The sequence below is a fragment of the Suillus discolor genome (genome assembly GCF_016758755.1).
Source record: "Suillus discolor strain FC423 chromosome Unknown F5147scaffold_4, whole genome shotgun sequence".
Taxonomy (NCBI): domain Eukaryota; kingdom Fungi; phylum Basidiomycota; class Agaricomycetes; order Boletales; family Suillaceae; genus Suillus; species Suillus discolor.
The window spans coordinates 661,481-677,855 of record NW_024541251.1 but is presented as its reverse complement, the minus strand read 5'-3'; the positions used below and the strand labels follow the sequence as shown (position 1 = coordinate 677,855).

At 48.9% G+C, this 16,375-nt stretch overlaps 6 protein-coding genes across 6 annotated transcripts; 3 read left to right on the top strand and 3 right to left on the bottom strand.

Moving 5' to 3' along the window:
• Window positions 1-1,094: 1,094 nt before the first annotated feature.
• F5147DRAFT_627206 (uncharacterized protein) lies at window positions 1,095-6,010 on the bottom strand. Its single transcript, XM_041432708.1, has 14 exons — window positions 5,812-6,010; window positions 5,440-5,704; window positions 4,189-5,387; window positions 4,046-4,140; window positions 3,659-3,998; window positions 3,455-3,608; window positions 3,327-3,403; window positions 3,181-3,276; window positions 3,011-3,127; window positions 2,767-2,953; window positions 2,038-2,719; window positions 1,773-1,984; window positions 1,551-1,721; window positions 1,095-1,493 (listed from the first exon to the last, which is right to left on the bottom strand). The coding sequence occupies exons 1-14, from the start codon at window positions 5,920-5,922 to the stop codon at window positions 1,408-1,410; spliced, it is 3,792 nt and encodes a 1,263-aa protein (XP_041298513.1). The 5' UTR covers window positions 5,923-6,010; the 3' UTR covers window positions 1,095-1,407.
• Window positions 6,011-6,107: 97 nt separating this feature from the next.
• On the top strand, window positions 6,108-7,637 carry F5147DRAFT_669414 (uncharacterized protein). Its single transcript, XM_041435461.1, has 5 exons — window positions 6,108-6,277; window positions 6,333-6,627; window positions 6,682-7,174; window positions 7,226-7,330; window positions 7,382-7,637. The coding sequence occupies exons 2-5, from the start codon at window positions 6,400-6,402 to the stop codon at window positions 7,387-7,389; spliced, it is 834 nt and encodes a 277-aa protein (XP_041298512.1). The 5' UTR covers window positions 6,108-6,277; window positions 6,333-6,399; the 3' UTR covers window positions 7,390-7,637.
• Window positions 7,638-7,684: 47 nt separating this feature from the next.
• F5147DRAFT_669413 (uncharacterized protein) lies at window positions 7,685-9,211 on the top strand. The gene is made up of 5 exons (XM_041435460.1): window positions 7,685-7,982; window positions 8,044-8,166; window positions 8,220-8,610; window positions 8,658-8,762; window positions 8,813-9,211. Exons 1-5 carry the CDS (start codon window positions 7,779-7,781, stop codon window positions 8,836-8,838), a joined length of 849 nt encoding a protein of 282 aa, XP_041298511.1. The 5' UTR covers window positions 7,685-7,778; the 3' UTR covers window positions 8,839-9,211.
• A 1,772-nt stretch (window positions 9,212-10,983) lies between these two features.
• F5147DRAFT_669406 (histone-fold-containing protein) lies at window positions 10,984-11,726 on the top strand. The gene is made up of 4 exons (XM_041435459.1): window positions 10,984-11,132; window positions 11,184-11,255; window positions 11,305-11,441; window positions 11,491-11,726. The coding sequence occupies exons 1-4, from the start codon at window positions 11,106-11,108 to the stop codon at window positions 11,564-11,566; spliced, it is 312 nt and encodes a 103-aa protein (XP_041298510.1). The 5' UTR covers window positions 10,984-11,105; the 3' UTR covers window positions 11,567-11,726.
• Window positions 11,708-13,518, bottom strand: F5147DRAFT_669403 (uncharacterized protein). The gene is made up of 2 exons (XM_041435458.1): window positions 12,158-13,518; window positions 11,708-12,101 (listed from the first exon to the last, which is right to left on the bottom strand). The coding sequence occupies exons 1-2, from the start codon at window positions 13,348-13,350 to the stop codon at window positions 12,068-12,070; spliced, it is 1,227 nt and encodes a 408-aa protein (XP_041298509.1). The 5' UTR covers window positions 13,351-13,518; the 3' UTR covers window positions 11,708-12,067.
• A 224-nt stretch (window positions 13,519-13,742) lies between these two features.
• F5147DRAFT_669400 (glycosyltransferase family 22 protein) lies at window positions 13,743-16,263 on the bottom strand. The gene is made up of 8 exons (XM_041435457.1): window positions 16,124-16,263; window positions 15,964-16,070; window positions 15,757-15,908; window positions 15,543-15,702; window positions 15,197-15,483; window positions 14,684-15,145; window positions 14,147-14,617; window positions 13,743-14,096 (listed from the first exon to the last, which is right to left on the bottom strand). Exons 1-8 carry the CDS (start codon window positions 16,225-16,227, stop codon window positions 13,806-13,808), a joined length of 2,034 nt encoding a protein of 677 aa, XP_041298508.1. The 5' UTR covers window positions 16,228-16,263; the 3' UTR covers window positions 13,743-13,805.
• Window positions 16,264-16,375: the final 112 nt, after the last annotated feature.

The following is a 16,375-nucleotide window of genomic DNA, read 5'->3' as shown; positions in this document are numbered from 1 at the left end:
CTTAGATGCATTCATTTTTTGGGCACGTCAATCAAATTTGGGGATGCGCTCAATGTCAGCTGGTGCTTAAGAACACCCACAGTCCAGACGCCTTTCGTGGGAACTTGCTATTTGTTTTTGGGCTGGATAGCGCTTCGTGCTTTCGCCCATTCTCTTAGCTCACGCACTCTGCACTTTGTAGCCCCGTTCACAAATATATTTGCTTTCAAAAATGCTCTGCGTGAGCGCTATACCGTCAATCAAAGATGTTTACATGTCTTGGCGACTACCCCTGTGATGATTAGCCAGTTCTCAACAGGCAGCTTCGGTGAGATGAGTATGGCGCATCCACTGCGGACCGCTCCTCGTAGGCAAGGACGCTAAGATAGCGCAGGGGTATTTCCACGAAGAGGGCAGATCATTTTGCAGACCGTTTGAAGTTGTCGTATGATGGGCGAGGGGAATCCAGCGAGAGGAATGGTATGCATGATTCCGATAACTGCAAAAGCACTATAGGTTTGATCGGAAAAGTCTTAAGCTTAAGCATTGACAAGAACTAACTGAGTGCAAAATTCCTAGCACTGCAATGCAATCATTTAAAGTTGTGCACCCGTGTTCAATGTCATGAAACAATAAAATAAGACTTGTGCCAAAAAACAAATGGCAGCGGAAAAAGAAGCAAATACAGTTTAACGAGGAAGTGTAGGCCATGGAGAACTTGGTCCGAGACGATATAAAATATCAGTGGAGAGTGCAGTTTCTGCCCTAACGTTCACAGATGCGTAGCCGCTGCAGAGCGAAACACGAGTCCAGCATCCGGCGTGTATTACAGCGATATTACCGTGACATCATTCCAGTAGCTAATGAGGCCTGAGGTTGTGACTTTACCTCCAATATTGACCGTCTGTGTCTTGAATAGGTATGCAGCAAACACAGTTCACGAAACAGGCGCACCGTCCAGCAACAGTAATATGAGGACTCGAGAGGAGTGCAAAGATAACAGAATGGTGCAGTGACAAGCGGGAGGGCTAACAGTGAGTCTGGAAAAACAAGCAGCAGAGTACCAGTAGCAAGATGTTGCAGGCTGCAGTCGACACAATTTCAACATCAAGAAAGCATAATCATAAGGGCTGACACAGTTTTGCGAGAAGATGCAGAAACACAATGCGAGCCAGCTAGATATCGATGATGGAATCAGATATTGTGGGATCACCTGGCAACACCTCCAAGTTGCAGACCCCATAGGACAAACCTCACTGATACTGCGCTCATCGTGTCACGACTCGGATATGAGCGTATATGAGCAGTGAGGTAGGGAATGCTCCTGACCTGTCAAGAAAAATAGTGGTACGTATGTCATTAGTCTAAAGCTACAGTGGCTACTGGCATGAGATATACTAAAATCAGATGGCATTTGTATCTCAAAGCCTAGTGTCGTGTCTTCTCTACCACGCCATCTGACTGTGTAGGGTATCGGCAGTATCGATCAGATATGGATGTTACTGTCCATGTCCCTGCACAACACGCATGTTAGCTGTGTCCGGGGTCGTTGTAATCAAGCAAAGACAGACCTTCAAGTGCGGAGAATATAGAGTATTCGTGCGTGGTGACACCCGACACGGTATGGGTCTCCAGCACTTTTCCTGGCTTGCCTCCTTTCTTGGGAATTGGCTCGGCTCGTTGATAAGTGAACGTGAATGGTGGTTCTCCAATCAGCGTGAAGACTATTTCTGCTTGGTCGCCTACACATACGTCAGCACAGTGCAATCATCATATATCGAGACCGCAATTACCTTCATGAATGTCCTGGAATATCCGTTTTCCGTGACCGACCTGGGCAGCTGGAAGAGGATGGACGCTAAACTGCAAGTCAGTGACTGTAGCCTTGCATAGCTTCTGCTGCTGTGACACGGATGTGACCGTAAATTCTCCCGCTTGTTGGTGCATGAGGGAAAATGGGGACTTCTTGGCTTCTTGGGTGTAAGACTTGCCATTGATGCGGTACCTATAGTGTCGTTCCTGTCAGCAAATCAAAATGTGACGAGTCACCGAACGCACCCGATAGACCAAGGCGGAGTGCCTTCGAGCTGGAACTGAGCCACATCACCGACACAGAAATCTACTCTCTTGTCGACGGGGGTGATCGCAGCGGATTCTGCGACGTCAACCCATATAGAGCGATGCAAGGGATGAAGCTCTTTCTGTTCGCAGTGCGACGAGTCCTGGACGGACTCAATCGTGATTTGATGTGGGCCAATGGATGTGAAGTGATAAGAGGGAAGATCAAGTATCCAGGTCCTATCATGCACTTCAATTGTTTCCTTGTGCACTTGGCTCGCGGCAAGGTTCCTGATGGACAGCGCAAGCTGGAAAGGCGGAGTCCCGTCTAGCTGAATAACACCACCATCATTTGTAATAGCTTCACGAGAGGTAAGTGCATCATTCAGACAGAAAAGAATTCTGTTGTCGTTCTTGAACTTCGCTGACGGCCTTGCTATGACCTCTTGCTCGAAAAGAAGACGGTCTGAACGAGGGATGACAGCGTTCTTGTGCTTTGCAAGAGGATATGCACTGTCCCCGATTTGCTTGACTTCATAATACTTGCGCCCGGTGATGGACGTGTGTAGCTGGAAACGTGTGTGAGGCTGGATGCTGCTGAACGTTGGTTGGTCGAGGACTATTGTACCCCCTGCTTCGTCGTTGCGCGCAATGTTGTACATAATCTGGAAGGGAGGTCGACCTTGCAAACGTTAGCCAATGCAATGAACTTCATTTGAGAGGACACACCCGTGAGCTCGAGGTCGACGTGGGCATCCTGGCCTTTGCAAATCGGAGGAAGGATGTGTGATCTATTATACGGTTCAAAGGTGCAAACGGTTGCAGGATCCAGTCGAGCAGATGGTCGTGGCACCCAGTCAACGGTATAAGTGTTCTCATTTTCGATCACGGATCCAGGGCATTGAGAATCTGTAACCTAGAATAAACATGTTATGTGAATAAGATGTCCCATAACCATGCGATAGACTGCTACCTCGAGAATCTCGTAGACACCCTTTTGTGTGACATGGATATAATCATTAGGCGACTTGAGCGCAGCAGTGAACAGCCGATCTGGATTGCTCATGTGACGGTATTTGACTTTCCATGGCTAAGGTAGGTGGATGTGAGTTCTTCTCGGTAGAGTTCAGTGATCTGGCTTACCCCATCGCCTGTCAGCCGAAGTGGCAGATCAGCACCATCATCTTCTAGAATAGTGATCTCCCGTTGGCCATGCTTGCCGTAGAACTTGACGGTTGGCTGAACACACAGTCAAAATTAACCCATATATCACAGTCATAATTACTTGCCTTCACTCTCCTGACATTCACAGAGACGCCAGGAACTGATATCGATCGTCTGCATCCGTAGCTATCCACGACGCTCACTGAGTGAACGGATTAACTTCGCTTGATCGAACAACCACCTTTGAGCCTACCTAATTCAACGTCAAATGTTCCACCCTCCTTGTCAATAACACTGGGTATGGGCACCAATATCCTCGTGGGCGACGTTTTGATGTCGGTTATTTCCAGTGCATCCGTGCTACGTGGACCTACAACCTGCAACTCCAAGTTCCAAGGAGGTGTGCCCTATGGACACGCATCAGCATCAGCATATTAAAACCAACGAGACTGCCCACCCTCAAATCGACCTCAATGCCCACTGTCACACCCTCACAACTGCTCATGACCCTCTTTCCACGACCGCCAACAAAGTCTGCTGCTGCTAGAGGATGTACGATTTGATCAATGCTTGGGCCATCAAGCGCAACTTTTTTGTAGTAGGCGTCACTGAGCTGTACAAAAGTGTAATAGTAGTGACCGCTATTTTCCGGCTGCAGAGTGAGCTCGCCACGCGATGACGTGAATGTCTTGAAAAGATCACGTGGGGGCTCTGCATCACGTTGTGTGCGGTAGTAGACCTGGAATGGAGGTGTGCCGTGCATGACAAGGGATGCAGAAACACCTGTGTCGCCAGAACTGAGTAGACTTTAGAAAGGAAGGCTTGCAAGAAAGAGGGCACATACCATTCATGAATCCTCTTCCACTGGATTTCTGCGGTGGGCATCGCCTTCTCAACGACCTTGCAGGTTTCAGGAGCAAGCACATCGCCATCACAATACTGTTACTTGGTTAGAATCATCATGAAAAGGAGCTGTGCACCACCTACCTTGCCTCTGATGCCAGTGACAACATACTCCCCTGGGACGCCTGCCTTTAGCACGACGTCATTGTTATTTTCCTGTGTTTGTATTATCTTGTCCCATGGCTTCATGCGCTTTCCATCCCCACTGGCGGGCTCGAACCTCACATCGATGTCCCATGGCCCATCCACGGGGTCTGCGTTGGATACCGTTAATGCTACTGGAGCCTCTGAGCCAATCAGGAGCGAAGTCGGATTTCCTGGACCACATGCTTTGAACGACACGCTCGGACGGCGCAGAACAGAGAGGGATCGTGTTATTTTCGCGTCACGATACTCATCGTTGAGTTGCACGACGTTTCCCATACCATCGATGACACTCTCCAGGTTATACGTGTGCTTGCCGAGAGCATCCAATGACAAAGACAACGGAACTTTGAGTTTCTGAGGTATACGAGCGCGAGCAACCTCTTGTGCGGTATGCGAGTGACCGCTGTCTTCGATGCCTTCAACAAGGAAATATTCTTTCTTCCCGTTGACATCCTTTGACCACTGTAGGCTCAACGGAGGAACGCCTCGTATATCGATGGTAAGGTCCACACCAGATGTTTCACCCGCACAGTGAACATCTTGCACAACATCATCAGTGTACTGGGCAGTCGGACAGGGTACAACGGTCACTTCGACCGGGTGAACAAGACGTGCCGCAACATTTGAACTGTCAAGCACCCGGTCAAGCCTTATGGTCCCTGGCTTGGAGAAGCGGAGATGCACCAAGCTTTGTGTCTTTTGAAGGCGGGCGCCGGCATCGGTTTCTTCATCATCTTCGTCATCGTACTCATCATACTCGCCCACATCCTTGCTTCGCACAACCTGTAGTCCCTCTACTCTAGCTTGCTCGATTGCTTTTAACTCCTTCGACCCCAATTCAAGGTACTCCACGCGCCCCGAGCCAAGTGGGATAAAAGAATAACGCACATTAGTCGGTATCGTGTTGTTCACAAGGATTGGGACGAGCACGTGTGCAGGCGAAACAGGTGGGAGGCAGAAAGTTTGAAAGTGTGGATTGAAATGAGCAGTGCTGATGGGAGACATGCGGACCGTATGTTGGCCAAGCAGGCGAGCATCTTTGGAATTTGTGTCGAATGAAAAGAGACCGAATGTTAGTGGAGCAAAGATATCAGAGAGACGGAACGGTTCTGGAGTAGAAGGAATGTCTGGTCGATCTTGTATAATATCATGAGTGGGGTCAAAGACATGAATTTATGGTAAACTTACTTGGGATTCCCGAAGGTACACTACTTATTTCGGATGATCCCACTAACCCAAGATTTAAGCTGATTCCTCCGAACAACATGCCATCGAGGAACCATATGGACAGAATTTGGAGCAAGACAACAGCCCTGCTGTACTTCAAGCGTGGTATTCGGAGCTGAGAGAGCGTTGCGATGTATGCAAAATCAACTATAAGCCATTTTCTGCCGTAGTACGTCGTTGCATCAGACGCGAAGATGTTTTGGAGGACGTCGAACACCTTGATGGCCTGCCAAGAATATGAACGCGTCAGACTCGTAATTTATGCACAAGGCATGAGATATGAAGGAAGATCTCGCGCAGAAAGAACTTGAAACCTGTTTCAAAGCCACTCACCTGCAGCAGCAAGCCCAAACTCAAGTAATATAAACGTTGAGAAGGTACGTCGAGGAGCCGCTCTGGTATGAGTGGCTGTTCGCCTGGAGGCGACGTTGATTCGCCAGGCATATAAAACGCTAGCTTATTGTATTGTGGTCGGATAAACCAGCTCCAATACTAAGTCCTAAGAAACTGCAGTCAGTGGCAAGAACCTGACAGTCTGAAGGAAGGACCAGATGGCACGTGACCACCGTTGTTCGGTCAAAAAAGGCAACTGAATCTGACGGGTCACGGGTGATATGTCCCGGCTCCGAAGCGCCTCAAACTCTCACCTGTGTCCAGCCTTGCAGGCATTTTGATTCATACGAAGCGCTCGAACAGCAACAAACGGACGCCGTACTACGTGGCCAGGTTTTCTTAGCTTGCTATCATTCATCGCGATCCCAGTGGTCCGCCAGACTCTTCATAATCGCATTCCGTTCTTGTGAGTACTACAACATGGCACATTAAGCGTTCCAGCCTATTGAAAGATCCCGAAGGCCCTACGAGTCAGCAAGTTTATCAAGCGATAACAAGGGAGTTCTATCTTGTCTTATCCATACCACGATGGCCATGAACAACTTAAAGCACTCATTACCACCGCTCCCCCCCATCCAAGGAGACCTCATGCTCGATGTATATACGCATCGGTCTATGCTGAGTAAAGACATCGACGAGGATACAGTGCATGGAAATACCGAGCGATTGGCTGAGCTGGGTAGCTCGGTGCTCAGTATGCTCGTCGTGTACACGTTGTACTCAGAGAAACCGATGCTTCCCGCCCATGATCTCAAAGTTCGTAATCATCAAGAAATATCCATTTTGTGTATTACTGAGATGGCACTATAGGCGCGCCAAGCTGACATGCTAAGCGACAAGAACATCGGAGACTGGTTTTCTCTTTACGGATTAAAGGCTAAAATTCGTTGTGCAGACAAAAGTATACTTGACAAGCCTGAAGAAGCTCGTTTCCTCTTTAATTCTTACGTCGGTGCCGTTTACACCCAGAAGGGACTGCAAGAAGTCATGAACTGGATCGGACGCCTTGTCAACCCTTCCTCGGAACCTCCAGCAGCCCCAGGAGAATCATCCAACAACCAGCCCGCTGCAACCCTGCCTCCTCCACCTCCTCCTCCAACGTACTATTCTCAGCCCCTACCCCTACCCCCGCCCCCGCCAAGCACTGCGCCTCCTCCGATGCCATCGGTGCCGCCACCTGCACCCTCTCAGGGTGTACTTGCAATATTCAATCAGACGTGTATGCAAAGAGGACTTACAGTAGAGTGGAAACCGGAGATGACGGGGCCACCGCACAACCCGAGGTGGGAAGTGAAGTGTATTGGTGAGCTTTCAGCCTTATTCTATGTGCTTGGTTATCTGAGCAACTTGGAAGTGAGTGGACAACACCGTGGAACTGGGGCAGGTAGAAACCAGAAGCAGGCAAAGGAGCAAGCAGCGACAGAGGCGTATCAGTACATGCAGGCTACAGGCTGGGGCCGTAAGTAGCCAAAAATCTGCCAACGTGCTCAACTTCTGACCTTAGTTCTAGTCCTCTAGCAATAGGAGCCCACTAAGAGACAGCATTCGGACTTATATCAACGGAATGTATCGGTATATCATCTGAGTCTTCTGTATTCGTATAGTTTTCTACTCAACTGTCTCTTCTTTTCAAAGCCTCTTTCATTCCATCTCGTTTTCGCTAGTTGGGCAGTTATCTTTATATCGGTTTGGATACCAGAGTCACTACTACAGCTGTCGGATAAGTTCAATACATTTTTGTTCTGAATAACATTATTTGTGATACATGATAAGTCCCTCTTTGGAAGCTGTCATTACGCCCTCCGCCTTTGTGCTTCCATTGATCTTCGCTATATCATGATCGATAAATAGTGCCACTGATCTTGAATTGGTTGAGACATCCCTTGCCCATCATCTAACTTTGCAATATGGTTCCTCCACTTCCTCCGCTGCATGGAGATCTGATGCTCGATGTTTTCACACATCGCGCTTTGACTGGAGGTGTCCTCAATGACCACACACCACACGGAAATAGTGATAGACTTGCACAACTTGGAAAATCGGTATTGAACACCATCGTGACGTATATACTATTCGCAGAAAGACCTATGTTATCTGGCGAAGAGCTGCAGGTGTGCTCGTGATATCGTATTACTGATACTCACCTGTACTTAATCGCAATGATGCGGCTAGACCAAACAGGAGCAAATCTTAAGCGATGAAGCCATGGTTGCTTGGCTTGCCGCGTATGATACAGATCTGAAGAAACGTGTGAGGCTCGGAGGAGCGAATTTAGGCATTCTCAACGACCCCGAGGTACGGAAGATCGTCCATGCAAGTGAAATGCACGCCACTCAGGCTTTATTTAGGAAGCTCGTTTCCTTTTCAACAGCTACGTTGGAGCTGTTTGTGTACAAGATGGCTTACAGGCGACGACTGACTGGGTCAGCAAACTTGTGAAGCCCGAGGGTCAACCACCGGGTTTGGTAGATGACTCGCGAGACCGCACTTTATCAACGGTGCCACCTGGGTCACCTACCAGTGCGTCAGTCTCGGCACCCCCTCAGGCGGGTACGTCGCAAGCTGCCCCGCCTCCATATTATCCAACCCCACCACAAGCGTCAACCATACATTCAGGAGTTCCCCAGGGCGCACTTGCTCTGTTCAATCAAACTTGTCATCAACGAGGATTTTCTGTCGAGTGGGTCGCTTCCGCAAATGGCCCGCAGCATGATCCGAGGTGGGAAGTGAAATGCAAAGGTAAGACAACTTGATTCCAGTCTCGAATGACTTGTTGACTTCTGTAGTGAGCGACGTCGAACGGGGTTTTGGTATCGGTAGAAACCAGAAACTGGCAAAGGAAATGGCGGCCTATGAGGCGTTCCAGTATATGCAAAGTATTGGTTGGACCTGTGAGTTCCAGACACTATCGTCTCTGCGCTTTCCTCACTGTCAACACAAGTGCCAGAGCCGGAACCGACTGCGTAGACCTGAGACTCTTTCTTGTTCATGCATCTATTAGTGTTTTCGTGTTTTTGATTGTATTATCTCCCTTGCGCGTCGTACTCTCACTACAGGCATTCTTTCATCTGCCAGAATTTATATCTAATGCCACGGTCACGGTCACAATGGATGTGTCTCACGAGAGACAAGGTCTATACAGAATGTGGCCGCTGCATGTTACACCCATTAACTACTTGTGAAGAATTGAAGGATGATACAAAGAGGAAGGGAATAACTACAGTATAGGACCGGCATTTGAGCCAGCGAATTTTGTTGGCCGTCTCAAGTTAACACTCCTCCATTAAACAAAAATCTGATGTGACAGTTATGTTTAGTTATACAATGACCATACTAATGCAACACTATAGAGCAATCAAATGGGTGACGAGTGTGCAATGCAATGATCAGTAAAATGTCTCGATATCTGTTTTTTTCACCACTTGAGCCAGCCCTAAAATGGATATAGCGCACATCTAAGCGCCAACTCGGATTATCGTGTCGTAATGATTCTCAGGTTAGTTACTACTACTCCTCTTCATCCTCGTCACTGGCATTCTCATGGTCATCACCGTCAACATCAAGCTCGTCACCTGCAGTGCCCTCCGCAAGTACCGGTTTAGGTAACGGCGCCTCCAATTTACCTCGCGTTGGCTTTTTCCACGCCAGCCGACGCTTCTCCAACTTCGCGAGTTCTGGTAGGCTGATCTTTTCTCTGCTCGGCACGGTACTCATTGATGGCTCGAGTAATGGCAATCTCTTGCTCTTGCCTAGCAAGTTGTTTTTTCCTGGTGACTGATTTTGGACGACCAACCATGACTGAGATATGCAGAATATGACTGCAGGATGGTGTTCATCGAGCCTGTAAACAAAAGTCCAAATTGGGTTAGTTTCGCAATCTTGTCCTGATAAACACATTTGATAATGGATTTTGAGACCCTCGTCCGGGATCCCAGTGGCAGCATGTTGTTGTGTGTAGGACATATATCATTGTACTGAAACTGTACTAGGGATATAGATCTTTCATTTGGCAGGATTTTTGACATTGATAATTGAATACTTCCTTCTCGCTGCATTGATTAGTGCCAAAAGAGGGCATGTTTCTGACCTGTAGCATGCATATACAATTTTTTTTTCATTTCTACTCGACAGTATCTCAGATGCATGTATTTAGAATATATCTGTGCTATCCGATGTGTCAATAAGCAAATGTTGAGTGTGTGGTAGCTGTTTGGCTCAAATGACGGTGCTGGCTCAAATGCCGGTCCTATACTGTACATGTCTTCCTTCGAACTACTTGTCATTTGGGAGTTCCAGCGCACTGGGATACGGAGCGGGACCGAGCCTGAGCACTGGCAACGACGCATGAACGCAGCTAGAGATGGTACGTCATCTGTGTTCAGAAAACCAAACCCGCGGAGGAAATGTGCAAAATTGCATGACTTCGAATCGGTGATCAGCAGTATATGGGGACCTGGTTGTTAGTAGTATCGAGATATGGACGTCTTGAGCGCGCCATCAGCATGAGAGTGGTCGAACCCGTGATAACTGGTAAGATATAGTAGAAGAGTGCAACGATATCGTTATGCAAAACTTGCGAGGTATCCGCTTGACCAGATCATAGATGACCCTAGAAGGAGGCGCTGGGGAGGCAAGGCCCGCCTCGCTGGTATCGGGCTATTTGAAACGAAACGTGAGTGAGCTTTCCACATCGCCAATGGAGGCAGCTAATGTTTCTTTCTCCTAGGCAAACCACAAATCCCATCGCATCGCCATATACCGTCCAAGTCATCGAATCCAAGAACGTGGCTTTAGTTATTTTCCTTTTGTTATTCGTTCATAGACTGGTCCGAGGAAGAGCCAGTCGCGGTTCTTAACTCCCCCCCTTTGGTCAGTGCCTACCATGTGTCAGTTATATCTTGTTGTATCGAGAAAATTAATGTCAAAGAGTGTTATCAATACATCTGAGTGTATTCGTAGTTGCTGGTGCCTACTGGCACGAGAAGCCTGTGAGAGGGCCTAGTAAATGGCTGAGAGGTTCCCACTCGGCCCAACTCCATGCCAATCTCTCAGATTTGGATACCAGTCACGTGATTTCACAAATACGACCACACGCGTTATCATTGACGGACCGGTGAACGTTGACTGAACTTTTGCCTTCCTTCTTTCACTACCATTGTTGTCGACACTTCAAGTGTTATTGACATTCGCATTCTCATATCAATAGTCGAATCACATATTTCATCGTATACAACATGTCTGGACGTGGAAAGGGTGGCAAGGTGTGTAATATTGGTTGGCGTCACCTCTCCGACTCACAGTGCAATATTTAGGGTCTTGGGAAGGGCGGTGCCAAACGCCACCGCAAGATTCTTCGTGACAACATCCAGGGTATCACCAAGCCAGTACGTCCATAGACTTCTGTATTCAAGCGTCCGCTCATAATGCCTCTAGGCTATTCGCCGTCTTGCCCGTCGTGGTGGTGTGAAGCGTATCTCGGGTCTCATCTACGAGGAGACCCGTGGTGTCCTCAAAATTTTCTTGGAGAATGTTATCCGCGACTCTGTCACTTACACTGAACACGCTAAGCGGTAAGCCCCACAACGCACTTCAGTGCTCACTCATTCATCCGCACGGTAGTAAAACGGTCACTGCTCTTGATGTCGTTTATGCCCTGAAGCGGTCGGGGCGCACTCTATACGGTTTCGGTGCATAATTTATTCCCTTGTATATGTAGTATATGTACCAGTAGCGCCTTGACTACTTATCTCACTCTCATCGGGCCGGCCGTTTATCGTCTTGGCATCCTTTCAGATATCCATGATGGTGTGTAGACCGCAGCGTTGTGTTCAGGCGAGCTCGGGGTGGGTCTTGTCTGGGTGTGATCATCTTCGGTCGCTCGGCCGTTGCATCCTCGGCGATAGTGACTGGTGGGACAGACATAAGCTCATGCAAGCTTGATATGACGTAACCGTGTTCTCCAGCTGACGAGGCCCTCCGTCTCCGAGTGTATTGCATCTGTCTGGTGCTTTCGAGTATTCTGCCACCATTTGATCCCAAGGGAGAGCTGCCAACAAGGGCACCGCTTGCCAAGGTAAGAACGCCTTCCGGGCTCGCATGGGCATCTGACCTGGACGGCCCATGCCTGCGCATACGCCGGCAACTCGCCGTTCGTTGTACTTCAAGTTGGTTTAGCTGCCCGACATTCTTGGGACGCTCAGGCGGCTCCAGTCTCTCCGCGGAGAACTTTGGTACGACGCTCTTCTTCACGAGATGCACGAACCCAACCTTCTTACCCTGCATCGAGTGCAGCAGGAATGGAGAACACGAAAACGTCAATGGCGTGATAACTTTCTCGCCGGGGAGGACTCGCCGCGAACCATCCGTATAACGGTCCTCCACGAGGTAATCGAACTTCCATTGCAACTTCACGTGCTCCTGCGAGCTTCCCAGCACCATGCTCTCGCTCCCGAGAACGGTATACACACCATTCGTCTTGATGTTCAGCGCCGCTTGCCGGGAGAGATAGTCACGCGACTCGTCCCCGCCCACAGTGACACGCCGTAGCATCGGCAGACCATCGAGAATCGCATAGTGGAATGCGAAGCTCTCGCGCTTAACTGGCATGAACTCCGCAAAGCCTCCGCTCACGTCGGCTGAGACGCCACGCTCACCATATGGAAGGAGTGAACGGGAGCGTGGGGAATACCCCATCAATCGCATCATGGGCCGGATCGCGCGGAAGCCTTCCTGGTCGATCCAGAGTTCAACTTCTGTCCCTCCGAGCCAAGCCAGATCACGTGGAAGATAGGGATGCTTAGAGACGTATGAGTCGCCCGAAGTACTTGCAGAAGGACACGAATGTATGGAGCTTGCCGAAGGGGAGTCAGTGAGCTGCCAGCGAGTTGTCGGTACAGGCGTGGTGGCTGGCGACTGGGGCTCACGGACATGTATATGGAGCCGAGAGGTTCTTGGGATTGAGCGAGGGGCCTTCAAGTGATGGATGGCTCCTGAGCGTTCCAGTGGTCTGCGATGTCTCCTGGAGTATGTCAAAGATATGGGAGAAATCACATCTACACTAGGCGATGGCGACGGAGGAGCAAAGGAAGGTGTCGGCAATGTCGAGAATGTTGCTGACGTGCCAAGGTATATAGTTTGCTCGTTCTCTTTGTCCTCTACAGGAAGAGCCATAGCTAAATTGGAAGTCATTCTCGAGTTGAAAACCCAGGCTTGTCGGTTCGCGCCTCCGAGAACACTCTTGGCGCTGGGGGTTTCTGATAGCGACGAGCTAGCTGAGTCCGATACAGCCAAGCTACGGATATGTGTCAACTGGAACAGAGACTTGGACAGGGGGCTTGGGGAAGGAGAGGGGGAAGAAACGAGCGACTGGGACGATTGAGATGACTTCGGAGTGAAGAAGACTTCGTCAAGCAGCGATTCGCTGACACTGCGGTGGCTTGCAAGATTAGAGGACAGTGCTGCCAGCGAGGAAGCTGTCATGTGAGGCCTAGGTGACTTCGAGACTCTGCCCTGTGCAGTTGCTACGTTGATATCAAGTTTACTGGCTTTCGGTGGGGTGCATACGTTGGTGTCATATCCAAACCTAAGAGGCGAGTTCAAGGGCGTAGAAAATTTGTCAATCACGAAGTCGATAATAAGCGGTATTTCACCAGACGTGCTTGGTGATAGTAAGTCACTTGATTTGAGAATGGGTGACGGAGGGCAAAGCGTAGCGGCAAGCAAGCACAAGTCAGAAGACGTGCGGGTCAGACGGACGTGCGTTGAAGACAGCATACTTTTTACGAATGAGTGAACCAGCAAGGAGGAAGATAAATGACTGTAGCAGTCAAGTAGCAGTACCATCCGTGTCAGCCGCATTCTCAAAATCGATGTTTACGGTGGCTGACAACAATTATTATTGCACACATCCACATGGTGTCACTACGCACAGTATCTTACAGCTTTCCCTCCTGCACACGCGACGCAACCTCGACCTCTTTCTTGTACACCATCTCCTTATTTTTCAACAGACAGTAATCTCCAAACTCGTTCTTGTCTTGCCACCACGAACCAGGGAGCCAGAGCGTGCGGGTCAAAAGTGACGAATGTGCGGCGTCGAGGAATGGGAGGCACGATACTCGTTCCCAAGTTTCGTTATCGACTGCGTATCGCGGTTCTAGAAGTGATGAAACTGGGTGCTCGGGGAAGTCTAGGTCTACAAGGTAGTCACAGGACTCAATGGGTACCTGAAAGAGAGTCAACGAAATGCCTCAGGTAGAATTGTTCGTCTACTGACATAAAATTCTGGTGCCTCCTTATTAAGGTCGTTGAGGTTCGCTGGGGTGATTCTTGAACCCGGCCTGTCCCACCATCCATTGAAGGTCAATTTTGCATGACTCTCTTCAAAATGTGCGGGAAGTAGCCCCCCGAACTCGCTCTTTACAAAGTCGACTTTCACGCCGTTGGGAACTAAGTAGTGTCCCGGGAAGCGATACCACTCTTTCCCTAGACAAAGCCTGAGATCAAACGCCCTTATCGGTGTCAAGTCGATGGAAGGTCTGTCAATTTCTTCCGTTTCCTGAAGAAGAGGCGGGAGAAGCCCAGTAACATTCAGCAGCCGCGGAAGCTCATGAGCCTCGAGGTAGCTGAACACAGAAAGCGGCGCGTGATAGTAATGCCACAAGGCAAGGACGCGAGACAGGGAGATAAGCCCTGTCACGGCAATCACGGTGCACGTTGTTGCACCAAATATGATGGATCTTGAAGCCTATCGTGACAGTAAGGTAAAGTAAACGTAAGCAAATGCATGTGTGGACAATAAGCATGGATATACCCTATATGAGGATTTGGTGGCGGAGATATATGCGACTTCCATCCATCCGCGGATGAGATATAAGGCCACGGCTGCATTAAAACAAATGAGGGGATATGCAGGGAACATGAAACGTTCCTCCTTGTGCGCTTGCGCGGTTAAGATAGCCGTCCAGACATATAGTGGTGCTAAACGAAGGGCAAGTAGCGTGAACGGAGAACTCTGGTCTGGGCCAGGTTTGAACATCCCGAGCCGCTTGCGATCGATCCTGTAGGTAACTGCAAGACAAGGCAGGGAAATAACAGCGAGAGGCACGAGGACATTAAAGTTCAAGAGGAGGTTCAGGATGTAGAAGTACCAGGGAGCTGTGCCGTATAGATCAGGACCACGTTCGGATCCACCAAAGACATTGTAGCGGATGATGTTCCAAGGTACAATATTCCATCCACCATACGCAACACTATCGATTGCTATGACGGGAACCTGAGACAAAAGTGGTTTAATATGAGCGAATGATACACAGCGACTGCCTACAAATATCAGAGCGGATACAAGTCCGGCGGTGAAGAAGCGTTTCCAGCGAGAAATCATCCATGATCTGCGTGAGCTTGGTTCGACTCGATCTCCACCGAAAATGAGTAATTCTTCAAACACAAAAGGTAGTGACAGAGCAAGTGCAAAAGGCCATCCAACAATAGCTCCTGTGGCGAAAAGCATTGTTACAAATAGGGTTCTCCGCTTGTTCTTGATGCTTGATGGTTCGAGTGAATATGTAAATGCGATCGTGGTTGCGTACATTGCGAAAGAAGAAGGTAAGAGGGCTATGTGGATACTCAGCCAAAACGAAATTTTTGACGAAAAGATGAAGAAAAAATCCTACCTGGAGCGGCATTCCACATGCCTGCGCTGAACAGCAGCATGAAAAACAAGTAACGACCAACTCGTTCGTTAACTTTTTCGACTACAGTGCGGCATAATTTGGCTTCGCAAAGCGTAGATACAACGGCTAAAGTTATGCGGACTGCGAAGAATGAAGGGCGCTACATCGGTAAGTTCAACGCGATAGTAAATGCAACCCTATTACGAAAACTCACCTTTCCAAGGTTAAGAATTAGGGGGAGGCGCGCGGGTACAAGGTGCAACAAGACATATGCCCAACTTCGAACGGCATACATTGGGGTGACTTCCCATGTCTGGAAGGCATGACCATGATCGATGTAGTGTAATGGCTCCCAAAAATTAAACACTGACGTGAGATATAACTTAGAGAATTAATAAACACGAGTTTCTGTGTTACTTACCCTCATCACAATCTTGTATATTGGTATACATGGCCGCTGCTACTCGGATAAGCAACAGAATGCGGACTGCTGCTAAAAAGTCTGGGTTCCATGGTTTACGAGCGGACCTGACGGGAAATCATGGATGGGAAGTCGTAAATAAGAAGACGAAGCAACGTACCTGCGAAGCTGATCTTGTAGGATACCAGAATGCCGTGCAGGCTGTAAAGATGGCTTTGGGTCCTCTTTGCGTCTCAAGCGCAAAGTTTGAACGTTTGAGGCCATGAAGTTCTGACTTTGCTCTCAGTTTTTTGCTGGAGCAGAACGAGGTTGAGAAGCGCGTCACCACGTGCGCGTGTGATCATAACATTTACGTAATGAGGCACAATAACTCCGCGGGTTTTGACTTTTCTGATCATGTGACTTTCAAAGT

What these genes read in the sequence shown, in the direction of transcription:
- F5147DRAFT_669413 (XM_041435460.1), top strand. Translation starts at nt 7,779, where the DNA reads ATGGTTCCTCCACTTCCTCCGCTGCATGGAGATCTGATGCTCGATGTT. An exon ending in TATCTGGCGAAGAGCTGCAG is followed by an intron (nt 7,983 to 8,043) that starts GTGTGCTCGTGA and finishes TGATGCGGCTAG; the next exon opens with ACCAAACAGGAGCAAATCTT. An exon ending in GTGGGAAGTGAAATGCAAAG is followed by an intron (nt 8,611 to 8,657) that starts GTAAGACAACTT and finishes TGACTTCTGTAG; the next exon opens with TGAGCGACGTCGAACGGGGT.
- F5147DRAFT_627206 (XM_041432708.1), bottom strand. Translation starts at nt 5,922, where the DNA reads ATGCCTGGCGAATCAACGTCGCCTCCAGGCGAACAGCCACTCATACCA. An exon ending in TCACTGGCATCAGAGGCAAG is followed by an intron (nt 4,141 to 4,188) that starts GTAGGTGGTGCA and finishes ACCAAGTAACAG; the next exon opens with TATTGTGATGGCGATGTGCT. An exon ending in AACATTTGACGTTGAATTAG is followed by an intron (nt 3,404 to 3,454) that starts GTAGGCTCAAAG and finishes CCGTTCACTCAG; the next exon opens with TGAGCGTCGTGGATAGCTAC.
- F5147DRAFT_669414 (XM_041435461.1), top strand. Translation starts at nt 6,400, where the DNA reads ATGGCCATGAACAACTTAAAGCACTCATTACCACCGCTCCCCCCCATC. An exon ending in TTCCCGCCCATGATCTCAAA is followed by an intron (nt 6,628 to 6,681) that starts GTTCGTAATCAT and finishes ATGGCACTATAG; the next exon opens with GCGCGCCAAGCTGACATGCT. An exon ending in GTGGGAAGTGAAGTGTATTG is followed by an intron (nt 7,175 to 7,225) that starts GTGAGCTTTCAG and finishes GCAACTTGGAAG; the next exon opens with TGAGTGGACAACACCGTGGA.
- F5147DRAFT_669400 (XM_041435457.1), bottom strand. Translation starts at nt 16,227, where the DNA reads ATGGCCTCAAACGTTCAAACTTTGCGCTTGAGACGCAAAGAGGACCCA. An exon ending in TTGTATCCGCTCTGATATTT is followed by an intron (nt 15,146 to 15,196) that starts GTAGGCAGTCGC and finishes CTTTTGTCTCAG; the next exon opens with GTTCCCGTCATAGCAATCGA. An exon ending in CCACCAAATCCTCATATAGG is followed by an intron (nt 14,618 to 14,683) that starts GTATATCCATGC and finishes CTGTCACGATAG; the next exon opens with GCTTCAAGATCCATCATATT.
- F5147DRAFT_669406 (XM_041435459.1), top strand. Translation starts at nt 11,106, where the DNA reads ATGTCTGGACGTGGAAAGGGTGGCAAG. An exon ending in GACGTGGAAAGGGTGGCAAG is followed by an intron (nt 11,133 to 11,183) that starts GTGTGTAATATT and finishes TGCAATATTTAG; the next exon opens with GGTCTTGGGAAGGGCGGTGC. An exon ending in TCCAGGGTATCACCAAGCCA is followed by an intron (nt 11,256 to 11,304) that starts GTACGTCCATAG and finishes TAATGCCTCTAG; the next exon opens with GCTATTCGCCGTCTTGCCCG.
- F5147DRAFT_669403 (XM_041435458.1), bottom strand. Translation starts at nt 13,350, where the DNA reads ATGACAGCTTCCTCGCTGGCAGCACTGTCCTCTAATCTTGCAAGCCAC. An exon ending in TGTTCTCCATTCCTGCTGCA is followed by an intron (nt 12,102 to 12,157) that starts CTCGATGCAGGG and finishes AGAGCGTCGTAC; the next exon opens with CAAAGTTCTCCGCGGAGAGA.